General features: G+C 46.1%; 1 protein-coding gene across 4 annotated transcripts in view; it reads right to left on the bottom strand.

Annotated features, from left to right (window-relative positions):
* The window catches only part of LOC138502994 (CYFIP-related Rac1 interactor A-like), a 668,876-nt gene that overhangs the window by 224,755 nt on the left and 430,676 nt on the right, over window positions 1-13,445 (bottom strand). For all 4 annotated transcript variants that reach the window (XM_069622402.1, XM_069622405.1, XM_069622404.1 and 1 more), the window contains one exon: window positions 7,802-7,918. In XM_069622402.1, coding sequence (XP_069478503.1) covers window positions 7,802-7,918 — 117 coding nt within the window. The remainder of the gene's footprint in view (window positions 1-7,801; window positions 7,919-13,445) is intronic.

Raw genomic sequence — 13,445 nt, forward strand, 5'->3', positions numbered from 1 at the left:
ATTAGGACTACAGGTGAGAGCAATAAATCCCCTTTGGTATCAGTCTGTACCACAAAGATTTGGTTGGTAGCTGTGGCTGAGCAGTCAGTCTTATCTCAAGAGGGAGATGAGCAGTATTCAGGGTTTACACATTACACATTAGGCCTACAGTACTATGGAACAAGGAAACACTGACCAAAGCTTTGTATTAAAAAGTATATATATATTTATTTTATACACTTCTAGTAAAACACATTAATCACAGTTGGCAAGCAAGTTAAAATGAAGTCAAGGAAAAATATACACACTCCCTAGTTGAATTGCAGACCAAGTGAACCAGAGTGAAAACTGAGCAAAACGGCACAGTAGAAACCACACACAAGGGATGCTCTAGCAATTTCTCACAAGGGAGGGAAAGCACAAATTATATAGAAATAGCTTCCCACACACCCTAGCAACACTTCCCAGAAGTTTGTGAACCAGTTTAAGCAAGACAGTGCATCAATATAGAATATACATAAATGAAAACTGAGCAAAATGGCATTTCACAAGGTACTGGGAAGAAAAGGGTAGTTAGCAGAAGCACCAACACAGTTCGCATTGAGAATCAATCTAAAGGTGGCAGATCTAACAGATGTAGCCAGAGTCAGTAGGCCTGTGCCAGAGTAAATGGTACAGGGCAAGGGCCCAGGAGCAAAATGTTCTTGTAGCTGCGGTCAAGTCTTTGGTTAACGATATTGAACAGGTGGATGCAGAAAGCGAAAGACAATGTTAAGAGAGAGGGGCGGCCAACCCAACAGGTAGGTAAATGATTTAAAACACCTTTAGAGCTACCGCGACAAAAGGGCGGCCTGGCGGAACAACGTACCTTTAAAATGAAGAAGTGGCTCCTGCAGTGGTGGTTGTTCCTGGTAGTTCCTGCAGTTCGGGTGATCCAGCTTGGGAAGAGAGGCTCTCGTCGTGGAGGAAGGTTCGAGTTACTGCACTACCCAGGGATGAAACCAGACGCAGTGCTGCCCGACGAATAAAAGGTACGCTCCTTTAAATCGCAGTCCGGGTGGACTGGTGCTTGGCTATCCGGCCTCCGAGTACAGGGTACTGGCGATTCGACCAAGGCAGGTCCAGGAAGGCGATTGGCAAACTCGTTGGCCCCACCAGCTCAAGGGAAGGAGGCTCTTGCAGATGAAGCTCTCCTCTCGTCGTCTGGAGAAAAGTGGTGAGACGCTGCAGCAGTGCTTCACCGGTGGTTCAGTCGTTGCAGATGTCTTTGGCTTCTCTCCTCTTCACTTCTTAGTTCCAGTGGCAACGTCTTGCTCTTCCAGTCCACAGGACCCTGCTTTTATGCAAAAAGATCCCCATTCATACAGCCTAGCTGTCACTCACAAAGTGGAGTGGTCATCTTGGCGGGAGACCCTCCAACCTATCAGGATAGAGTGTGACATGGGTTGCGGAGGCAACCCTGTCCAGGGGTCCTACTCCCCCTCTCACACAACGGACCCACCCCAGACTCAGTGGCGCCGAAAGGAGGGCTTCTGGGCAGAAGCCCGCCAAAATGACGAACAAAGGATCCCCGACCTGGTTTAGGAGTTTAGAGAAAGAAACGAGAAAGAATTTATATTAAAGTTCTGGCAAATAAAACCTACCGGAGTAAAGTTAATATAAAAATGAACCGGCGGTATGTTAGAGGCTGTCAGAAAAAGTGGTAGCCTCGAACAATGGGAAAATCCCATAGGAAAATATTTGCGGTCGAATATTTACGGTAGTAACCACTGCCACCAGCCAGAAACTTTAGAGAGAGGGACTGTAAGGTACTCCCTCGAAAATGTACATAAGAGAAAAACTATTAACCTTTCCCAGTATCTCCATAGTAAGATGGGTTGTACTGGTTTAGTATATCTATTTAACCAAAAGAAGGGACACATACATGATCACTAACACAACATGTTACCCTCGGAAATACGAAACACTGTCACAACCCCTTAGCAGATATGGGCTGTGTATAATATGATTAAGAAGATGTGTAAGCCATTTACTAAAAATATCATTTTTTAATTCATTTACTTATTCATAGCACAAGTATCAAAATACATTAAAAAAACACATATACACCACATAAAAGTATACAATGTTAAAAGTAGTTTTTCCACCACACAGAGTCAAGTTTACAAATGCTTGATACACTACGCAGTAGCAACATAATTACTCTTGCTTCCTACTGTGTACAAAAAGAGCCCTTAATTTATATAAGTTTCTGTCCTTCATGTTGTTAATAACTGGACATTCTTCAGGGGCAAAAGTTTGAATTGTGATTTCTGTTGGCTTCTCTATTCCTACCAAATGAGGATATATTGAATCCTCACTTGGTAGGAGGGATTAATCACCACAGTGTGGGGCAACCCCTGAATGAAATAATGTTGTACTGGTTTAGTTCATAAAAATTGACTAGTAAAGTCAATTGGGACTTTACATGCCCTGGGAGACAGTAGTCAGCCCCAGGCTATGGAGTCTATGTTTGGGGGTCGCTACGACACCCCTGTGTCACTGCACGAAGGGTGCTGTGTAACACATGTACATAAAGATGGTTCCTATGGGGGTGAGAAAATCCCATAGACATTAAACACAAAAATAGCCTAGAATACACATAGCAAAAATGCCTAAGAGTGGGAAAAAGAGTCTCACTCTTAGCAGGTAAGAAGAAACAAACCCTTCAAATCCAGCAAAGCTGCTGGGGGACTCTATAGGTAAGGGAATTAGCCATAGAATGAGAATTCTCCTTAACACCATTGTGTCGATCTCTTACTCCTACACCCTTACATATGGTGTCAGCCGTGGGATCTGACCCAGTTGATGAAAATCGGGGGACCCTAGAATTCACAAAACTCACTAACTAAGCCTTGAATCCCTCTGTTGCCACTCCAGCATCAATTGGCTTTGATCTCTCGAGTAGCCTTGACCATGTCATTATAAGTATAAGTATAATTGGTTATTTATAATGCGCTTACCTTTCCTTACCTATCACAAAGGACCCACCTTGCCTCATCCTCAAGACCAACTAGGACCCCCTATGCCAACCTTCTCACCGTACCCATGGTAAAAAGAGCAAGAGCAGGTGGTGCCAGCTTCCCCTACCTAGCTGCCCTGAACTGGAATGCCCTCCCCATTGCCCTGCGAGCTGAACCCTCACTCTCCGCCTTCCGCAAAACCTTGAAAACCACCCCATTCGCCTGATCACCACACCCTTGCCACGACATCCATAGATATCTTGACTATGCTCGTCATCTTATGTATAACATGTACTGCATCTCTGCGCTCAAATGTTTTAACTTATGCATATTGTAACTACGTTTGCTGCAAGTAACAGCGCCGTAATGCCCCTGGGCTTTCTGTGCACTATATAAATGTAAAAAATAAATAAAATAAAATAATTAATACCCAGAGGTTTCTAAGCGCGGACCCGGGGATCGAACCTGTGTTGCTCTGCATCGTCTTGCTTCCAAGGTGAGTACGTTGCCCCTGAGCTATCCTCCCGAGACATTAAGCCGGTGAATGAGAGTTGGTCCCCACAGGGTTAGTCCCGTTCCCCCCTCACGGTACCTATATCAGGCTTGTGTGCAAATCAATATTGGCCTGGAAACTTGGCCTAGATGTAATGGCAGGGTAGATCGACCCGGACTATTGAGGGGATATCAAAGTCTTGATTCAAAATAATTGTAAAAATGACTACCATGTGAGTGTTGGGCAGAAGATTGCTCGGGCATTCTTGAAAATTTGGTATTCCCAGAATTCCAAGATGTAGCACAAACAGAGACAACCGAGAGGTGAACAAAAGGCTTTGGGGATGCAGATAAAGCACCCAAACCCCCACCTAGTTGGGGAGAAGAAACTTCAGAAATAATCCCAGACCTAGCATTTGCTCAACGCAAAGACCCCATCCTTGCAGAGGCTTTCCTTAAAGTTGTACCTGAACAGGGGGAAGGAGGGCCCATTTCTGTTTTCATCAGGCCGTGAATATTATATAGAGAGGACACTAATAGTGAGGCTCAGCCCAGATCACAAATAGTAGTCCATAGGAGTCATAGAAGAATACTCTTAGAAATTGCTCATGCTCACCTCACCTCTGCAACTTGGTACAGCCAAAACCCAAGGACAGGTGGTAAATCGCTTCTATTGGCCCGGGGTATACACGGATTGAAGGAACTTTATATTCACGTGTGCCTTACGCCAAAAAGCCTCCTCCAGCCCCCCTACAATTCTTACCAGTTATAGATGTTCCATTTTCCCATATCGGGATTGACATTGTAGGACCCTTAGAAACGTTGAAAATGGGAAACAAATAAATCTTGGTCATAGTAGATTATGCTACCCACTATCCTGAGGCCTTCCCTATGCATAACAACACCTTGTGGCAAATTCTAAAGCATCTCATCCCTTTTCTATCCCGGTTAGTGTTCCCAAAGGCAATTCTAATTCACCATGGGACCACCTTTATGAGCAAGATCATAGGTGAGGTGAAACAAATAGTACAAATGAAGACACTAAGATCCTCCGTATATAACCCCCAAACGGATGGCACAGTCGAATGAATAAAACATTTAAAAGCGTATAAAAAAAGCTGGTGGAAGCCGATGGCAAAAACTGAGATGCCACGATTCCCTGGGCTTTATTTGCCATCTGAAAGGCCTCACAGTTTTTGCCTTTCGAACTGTTGTATGGGAGAGATCCCAGAGATGTCTTAGGCATGGTGTGCGAAACCTGCGAGGAAAGGGAGTAAGCCATCCTACCACTGTAACAAACCACGCAGCAGATTAAGGAACACATGAACTAAGTGAGAGGTATAGTTCATGAACATCTGAGTAAAGTCCAAGAACATCATAAAACCCTGTATGACAAGAAGGCAGCTACCCGATCCTTCTCCCTTTACCAAAAAGTACTTGTGTTACTTCCAACCTTAGAACACAAGATGCTATCTCGGCGATATGGAGCATATGAAATCTTGGAAAGAACTGGTTCCTGTAATTATCGGGATTCCCATCCCGATAGAAGATTAAAACCACAAGTATACCATATAAATTTGCTCAAAGAATGGAAGGAAGATCCCATTGAATCATCATCTGTGTTAATGGTCAATCGCCTGTCGGAAGAGACAAATGGGTTAAATCTGGTTCCATCCGACCTCCCAACACTTCAAAAACAAGACTTCCATGCCCTCTTAAATCAGTTTTCAAAAGGCTTCAGCGAGCAACCCGCGAGAGTTAAGGGCATGTATCTTCATATTCGCACCCCACCAGGTAAAATAAACAACTTGAGACCTTACAGAATCCCAGAAGACCGGAAATATATCATTGTGCTAGAGGTAGAGAACATGTTAGGAAATACTCATAGCCAAGCCAGGTCAGTGGTGGAGGTTCTGCATTGACTTTCGGAAACTCAATGAGGTCTCACAATATGGCAACTACCCAATGCCCAGAATTGATGACCTCATTGACCTATTGAGTTCCACGGTATATCTCTCCACGATTGATCTGACTAAAGGTTACTGGTAAGTAACTTTAAATACTGAGGATAGAGAGAAGGCAGCCTTCTGTACCCGAATGGACTATTCCATTTTAAAGTTCTCTAATTCGGGTTACACAGCCCCCCAGCTACCTTTCAAAGATTAATGGATCGAATATTTAGACCATATTTGAACTTCTGTGGTGCCTATCTAGATGACATAGGGCCTCATTACAAGTCTGGCGGTAACCGTGCTGGTAAAACCAGCAGGTTGCCGCTGGACTTGCAATATTTACCGGCGCCTGACTTCCCAGTAACACTGGGGTATTACGACCCGGTGTTCTGAGAATTCAGGCGCTGGTAAATGTAAATCCCCATTCCCATAGGACTCAATAGAAATGGGGACCACAGAAGCGCTGGCACTGCCAATGACGGTGCCGGTGCTTCCGTGAAACTCTGTGGACGGGTCCCGTTGCGCCCGCCATGTCAGACCGTGGCAGGCGGGACCACACCCGTCGCAAGATTCGTAGTGTACCGGTCCAGTAGCAATGGTGCTGGTAGGGTTACCGGCAACGTTGTTACCGGACTGGCACACTTAGAATGAGGCCAATTGTCATATATAGTAAGACCTGGCAAGAACATCTCTCACATCTATATACTATCCCAAAAGCCTTGAAACAAACAGGACTCACAGCTAATCACAAGTAATGTCATCTGGCACAATCCACCATGAAATATCTAGGCTTCTTTGTTGGGAACACGTTAATTCAGCCTCAATCAGACAAGGTTAAGGCAGTACAAGAAACCCAAGTGTCCAAAACAAAATGGGATTTAAGATCTTTCCTAGGCCTAGTGGCTCAGTACCGGAGGTTTAGCCCACCTACTCCACCATCACAGCCTGTCTACATGACAAATGAAAGAATTCTGCCCCCAGAAAATCCAATGGGCAAAAAGAGACCAAGCTTGTTTTGATACTTAAAAAACACTCCTATTTAGAGAGCCCGTCGTAAAGGCCCCTAAATGCAACAAAGATATTTTGCTCCAGACACACGCCTTCTAAGGTTGGATTGGGGGCAGTTCTATCCCAGGAATATGAGGAAGTTGAACATCCCATACTCTATATTAGACGAAAGGAATTATGCAACAATTGAGCTAGAAGCTTTGGGCAATAGGACATCTCAAATATGACCTGAAGGGACAAGAATTCAGATTGCTAACAAATCACTCCCCTCGCACCTGGCGTAGCCTCCGAAAGGACACAAAGCCAGAATAATGCGACGGTTCCTTGATTTTCAGCCTTTCTGAAGGGGAAAAGAACAGGGAAACATCGGTTTCCTATCCCATTTTCCTCTGGAAGAAGAGGAACCCAGCGTCATTAGGGGAAGGGTGTATGACGAGTCCTTTGATCTCGTCCCTTCTCCCATACAGGAGCAGCCACAGTTCAATAGTGCCCCTGGGGGTAGTGCACTGTGGGAGGTTCACATGGATGGGGAAACTCCTTATGGGACGAGGGACGCCGTTACAGGGAGAACGCTGCTTGTAAACACCCCATTATCCACTCCCTTAGCCTGTTACCCTTTCAGGGCAACCCCGTCCCTCCCTCCTCTATGTATTATTGTAAGTTTGAAAATACCAATTCCTCAACTTACATTAAGTCGAGGGAGAACACTGACTACCCATGTGAATACTGTAACTGCGAAAATGAGACAAAAAGAGGCGCAGAGTAATAAGGAATACTGAGCAAGTCCAAACAGAGCAGTCTAGCCAATTTGGACAATCTGAAGTACAATGGAGTATAAAAACAGAGGAAGGACTGGGAATGGCGTTGAGCCCTCTGGAGGAGCCGCAAGAGCATGCAGAGACCTGAGAGAAGGAAGAGCACTGACCGAGGCGCCGAGGTGGGGGCAAGCAGAAGTGGAGCGTGTCCCAAGCGGAACGACCGCTCCACAAACATGGGAGGAGAAACTCTTGACTTTGTTTCCTTTGGACACCCTGACAGACTCCTTATATTATTCCTTGAGGCAGGAAAACCCCTCTTATTATTAGGCATAGTTAGGTTTTCCCCAAACCTCATTTCGTTAATAAATGTTTATAGCCATAAACATGACACCTTTGCGTCAATATCTTTCTCCTACACCCTTACACCTCTCATTCTTGCTTCATGTCCCTGAGCCCCCTGCCCTTACTTTTCCCTTTCACTCTTTGACTGTCCCTTCTTTCTCTGTATATTCTACCCTCCAGTCCCTTATGCACTACCTGCTCCCTTTTACTGCCCCGTACACCCACCTTGCAGTCTCTGGCCCCTACATCCATTGTGCAGCACACTTACCTCTGAAACAAACTTTGTTGTGGCGTTACTCAATGTTTTCAGCATAGGCGTGGCCTCTGCATAGAAGAGTGACATCCTGTTGGCCATTTCATTGTTGACGTCGCTCTCTGCGTCTAACTGCAGCATAGGGAGTAAGGACATAGAGATGGGTGTACAGTGAGAGGCTGGTGTCACATGCAGACAACTTACTGGCAGGCATCACACACTGACTCAAAGCTGTGGCCAATGATATACAAGCAACTAACATAACATAACGTCCAGGTGTTATACAGTGACATGAGTGTCCCCTGTACAGCCAGGGGTGACAGTATCACCTGAACTGCCAGGAGTGGTGCTGTCCTGTGCACAGCCAGGAGTGGCAGTGACCCCTGTGCAGCCAGGAATGTAAGTAACCCCTGTGCAGCCAGGAATGTAAGTAACCCCTGTGCAGCCAGGAATGTAAGTGTCCCCTGTACAGCCAGGAGTGACAGTGTCCCATGTACATCCAGGAGTGACAGTATCACCTGAACCGCCAGGAATGGTGCTGTCCTGTGCACAGTATCACCTGAACTGCCAGGAGTGGTGCTGTCCTGTGCACAGCCAGGAGTGGCAGTGACCCCTGTGCAGCCAGGAATGTAAGTAACCCCTGTGCATCTAGGAATGTAAGTGTCCCCTGTACAGCCAGGAGTGACTGTGTCCTCTGTGCAGCCAGGAGTGACAGTGTCACCTGTACGGCTAGGTGTCATACAGATTCATAGTTACCTGTATATGACATTATGGCACTGTCACCTGTACCTCAAGGTGTCATAAAGAGTTACCTGCGAACAGACATATTTTGGGGGGGTAGGCTCCGGTGGTAGGCAAGGTTCTGTTTTGATTACTTTGGAGTAAGATTCCAGGAAAGTCCAGGATGGGTGGCCCAGGCCAACAGGGCTGCCACCACGCTGGAAAAGTTTAGCGGTGCAAATCGGTCTTTCTTTATATATTTTTTTATTTATTGTGCATTTGTAAGGCGCTTATACATACAGTAATTGTGTTTCAAAGCGCCCACAGGGCAACGGGGGAGGGGACATGGGAACAAAGACAAATGATATAAACAGATGAACAGGAAAGGGGAGGTCCTACTAGGCCTTGTGAGCATTCAAAGCGTGCAAGTGCAGCGAGTGAGAGAAGGGACAGGGAAGGGGGTAAGTGCTAGGAGGTCCAGAGAGGGAAGTGCCAAGGAGTCAGTTGTGTGCAGTAGTAAGTGTCTTGCAGGAATCGCTTAGTAGAGAGAGATCACCTGCCAATAATAAGTGCAGGCGAGTGAGAACACAAGCCAGGGGGTGACTGAAAGCAAGTGCTGGGATCGGGCTGAAGGCTGAGGGCGATTGGGGGGAAGGCCGGGATGCAGCGGACACATAAGGTGCCAGGCCACCAATCTCAGCGACTGTGGGGTATTAGCAAGGGAGTGAGAAGGGGAAGGAGGAGGTGAAGAGGAAAGTCTTGAGAAGCTTCCGGAATTTGAAGAGACCCGGCTTAAGATGGAGAGGAAGGCCGAGGCTGGTCCAGAGGGGGGAGCCAGTCGAGGACAGTGATCTGCTACCAGCTCGCTGCTTAGAAAAGTGCCTGATATGCAGAGAGTTGGGACTGGAGGAGCGTAAAGATCTGGAAGGAAGGTATTTGGTGAGAGCAAGTTGGGGATAGATTGGTCCACGGCCCAAGACAGCCTTATGGATGATGCAGAGGGATTTGAATTTGATCCATGCAGCAACCGGGAGCCAGTGGAGGGATTTTAGGGCTGTGAGATACGGTCGCTGGGCTTTAGGCCAAGGATAAGTCTTGCAGCCATATTCTGGACAATTTGGAAGGGGCAGAGAGAGGAAGAGGGTAGATTAAGGAAGACGCTCTTGCAGTAGCCCAGCCTAGAGAGGTTCCATGTCATTTCATCGCGGGATGTTTTTTGGCAGGGTTTTTTACCGCAATTTATTTTCTCTAAAAAAACATTGAATCTTTTTTTTTGTTGGGGGGGTTCCCCCCCCCCCGATCTCGTGATTTTCTAAAACATTTGATGGGTTTTTCCCAAAAAGAATTGCGGTAAAAAACCCAGCGAAAAAACATCCTGCGACGAAAGGACGTCGTACCCCTAGAGAGTACCAGAGCTCTATGGACATTGAGCTTCTGGGGAAAAGTGAGGAAAGGAAGCATAGCCCTGAGGAGGTGGACTTGAAAATGGGCCTTATTGACAAGGTCCAAGATGTGAGGGAGGAAAGAGAGAGAGGAGTCGAAGATGACTCCAAGGTTTCTGGCTTCAGATGCAGAAGGAGGGGGAGGGCCCATAGAAGATGCCAGAATGGGGGGGGGAGAGGGAGTGGGAGTCCCAATAGGAAGGATGCCTGTCTTGCTGACATTGAGGCAGAGATCATTGGAGGCACACCAGGACTGGATGCAGTCGGGAATGGTAGAGGAAGTAAGGAGAGTATCGGAGGGAAGTTTGAAGAAGAGTTGGTGGTCATCTGCATAACACTGGAAGTGAGGGGAAGAAAGTCTAGATAAGGTGAGTAAGCTTAGCAAGATAGAGGTTAAAGAGCCAGGGTGAGAGGTTCGAGCCCTGGAGAATGCCACAGGTAGAGATAGAGGTAGGAGCGGAGAGAGAGACCAGGATGACCTGGGAGGGATGGTCAGTGAGGAAGGAGATCAGCCAGTCCAGTGCCCGCTCTGAGATCCCAAGGGTATCATGGAGCCATTTTATGAGGATGGAGTGGTTGACCATATCAATTGCAGAGGAGAGATCAAGTAGAATGAAAACAGCAGGAGAGTCAGAGTTAAGAGATGTGAGCAGTTCTTCACAGGTGTTCAGAAGAGCAGTTTCCGTGCCTCTGGATGCTCGGAATCCAGATTGATGGTCGTGGAGGCAACCAACGATCTCAGTATGCTGTGCCAGTCGGGGGAAGAACAGCTTCTTCAGGAGGTTCCCAAGAAAAGGAGTGATAGAGATGAGGCGGTAGTTAGCTGGACACGATGGGTCAGCAGAAGACATTTTCAGGAGGGGGCCCACAAGAGAATGCTTGAGGGAAGAGGGGAAAGACCTAGTAGCAAGAGAGTGATTGCAGAAACTTGCCCGAAAGAAAAAGGAATTGGACGGTATACCTGGAGCCGAATTAAGTGAGGATTTGAGTAGCTGTGCCCTGTTGCAAGATTGCAATGCCCTATTCCAACATGGGACTCAAATTATGAGTATGATTTGCACAAAATATGCCCCTCTGAGAACTATAGCCCAAAAAGGGTCATCTAAGGCAGGGTACATCTGCCTCTTCTTCAGCTAAAAAGGAACACAAATGTCATGAAAAGAGATGGTTCCTCTTGAAATCTCCTGAACATGCTGCATTGGCAAGAATTGCACTGAGTAACTATAAAAAGGCTCTGTTTGAAGCCAAATACAATTTTTTGTCTAAAAGAGTTATTGTAGCAGGAAATCGCCCACAGGAATATTTTAAAACAATTGCTAACTTTGTCAACTCTAACACTAATATTCCAGTGAAAACCTTGTCCGTTATTCATGTTAAGGGGTTGAATACGTTCTTTAGAGACAAAGGGCCTCATTACGACCCAGGCGGTAAGTTACCGCCTGGGCCGTGACTTTACCACCATGGCGTAAACTACGTTTACGCCATGGTGGTTGGCGGACTTACCGCCCCATTCCGAGGTTGGCGGGGCGGTAAGTCCCCAATCCCCATTTACCCTTCCCCATTCCCATTTTTGCCCCATAGGGCATAATGGGAGTGGGGAAGGCGTTAATTACGCCACCGTAAATTACGGTGGCGTAATTAACTCCATGGTCCCTTAGCGCCATGGATTTTAACACCTGCTAAAAGCAGGTGTTAAATCCGCCATGGCGCTAAGGGACCTCGTACTCAGGCGGTAAGGGTCGGCGTCGTAAAACCCTTACCGCCTGAGTCGTAATGAGGCCCAAAATCTTGAATATTCAAAATAACATCAGGCTTCATAGAGAACTTGACACTATATCTCAATCAGACGTTGCCAATAAAAATAAAACCATCATTAGCACACCAGAGTTTGTAATGACTGGGATAGTTCAGTTGAGTTTTAAACAACTGTCCGAAGATGACATCTGTATTCTTATGTCATAACCAAAGCCCACAAATGATTCACTTTTTCCATTTCCTGCTTTAGTCACTAAGCGACAAATGATTCACTTTTTCCATTTCCTGCTTTAATCACTAAGCGACTTTCGCTTGAACTTAGCCTGTTTATGACCTAAATTTGTAAATTTGTCATTAATTCAGGGAGTACTTCCTGACTCCTTGAAATTATCTATTGTCTCCCCTTTATTGAAAAAGCCCACTCTCGACCCGGAGGACTATAACAATTATCCTCAAATTGCAGGTCTCCCATGGGCAGGAAAAGTCTTGGAAATGGTGGTCACAAGTCAGCTACTGAATGACATTGATGAGAGTGGTTTTCTCCATCCCGTACAGTCCAGCTTTCACCCCAAGCATGGGATGGAGACGGCCCTGTTGGTGGTATGGGACAAGCTTCTTCAGGCCAGGGATGCAGGTAAACTGTCCCTGCTTGTGATGCTCGACCTGTCCACCGCTTTTGATACGGTGGCCCATGGCATTTTGTTGGACCGTTTGAAGAATCTTGTGAACGTAGATGCCTGTGCCCTTGATTGGTTTACCTAATTTCTTACTGGGTGTAAACAACGAGTACAGACGGGGGGGGGGCTTTCTATCTGAAATTCATCTTCAGTGCTGTGGCTTCCCACAGGAATCAGCACTTTCTCCGCTTCTATTCCTTATATATCTTTGTGCTCTGATGCACATTCTGGAGAAATATCATCTTCAATTTCATTCCTACGCTGATGATGCCCAGCTATACATTAGGCTCGATGATATGGAAGATGTAATTGCTGTAGTGAGTAAGTGTCTTGAAGAAATAGGGATCTGGATGGAAACAAAATTGGCTGCAACTTAATCCCTAAAAAAACTGAAGTGATTTTATTTGGTCCTAAAAATTTGCTTGAGGGAAAAAGTTGCCCTCTACCCCCCCAGTTTTTGGGGACTAGACTCAAATATGCGAGTAAGATAAAACGTCTTGGCTGTATTTGGCAGAGTGATCGAGGCTGTAATGGTCAGGTCTATGCCAAAATACAATAGTTTTTTTTACAACATCCGTCTCATACGTCAAGCATTACCCTATGTACCTGATACCGATTGTGCGATGGTGGTGGGAGCTCTGGTCAACTCTAATGGACTATTGTAATGGACTCTTGGCCAGAGCTCTGGCCAAACACATTCACCACCTACAAAAAGGCCAAAATGCAGGTGTAAGACTGGTTTTTGATGTTGCCAAGAATACACCAAGCTCAGGGCTTCGCCGATCACTGCATTGGCTAGCGACGGAAGATCGCATACAATTTAAAATTGGATGTCTGGTGTATAAATGTATCAACGGACTGGCGCCAATTTATTTAATAAATTCATTTAAGCAATGCCACTCGACCCGGGCCGTAAGCTCAGAAGATCAGTACTTGCTTTCCATTCCCAGGACCAACTGGAATAGCCTCCCACTGAACCTAAGAAGGGCAGTTTCCCGCTCAACGTTCAGAGCATGGTTAAAGACCTACCTGTTTAAGTAGGTCTGGCTATTTTACAGTTTTCTC

The sequence above is a fragment of the Ambystoma mexicanum genome, chromosome 11 (genome assembly GCF_040938575.1).
Source record: "Ambystoma mexicanum isolate Mex_15411 chromosome 11, UKY_AmexF1_1, whole genome shotgun sequence".
Taxonomy (NCBI): domain Eukaryota; kingdom Metazoa; phylum Chordata; class Amphibia; order Caudata; family Ambystomatidae; genus Ambystoma; species Ambystoma mexicanum.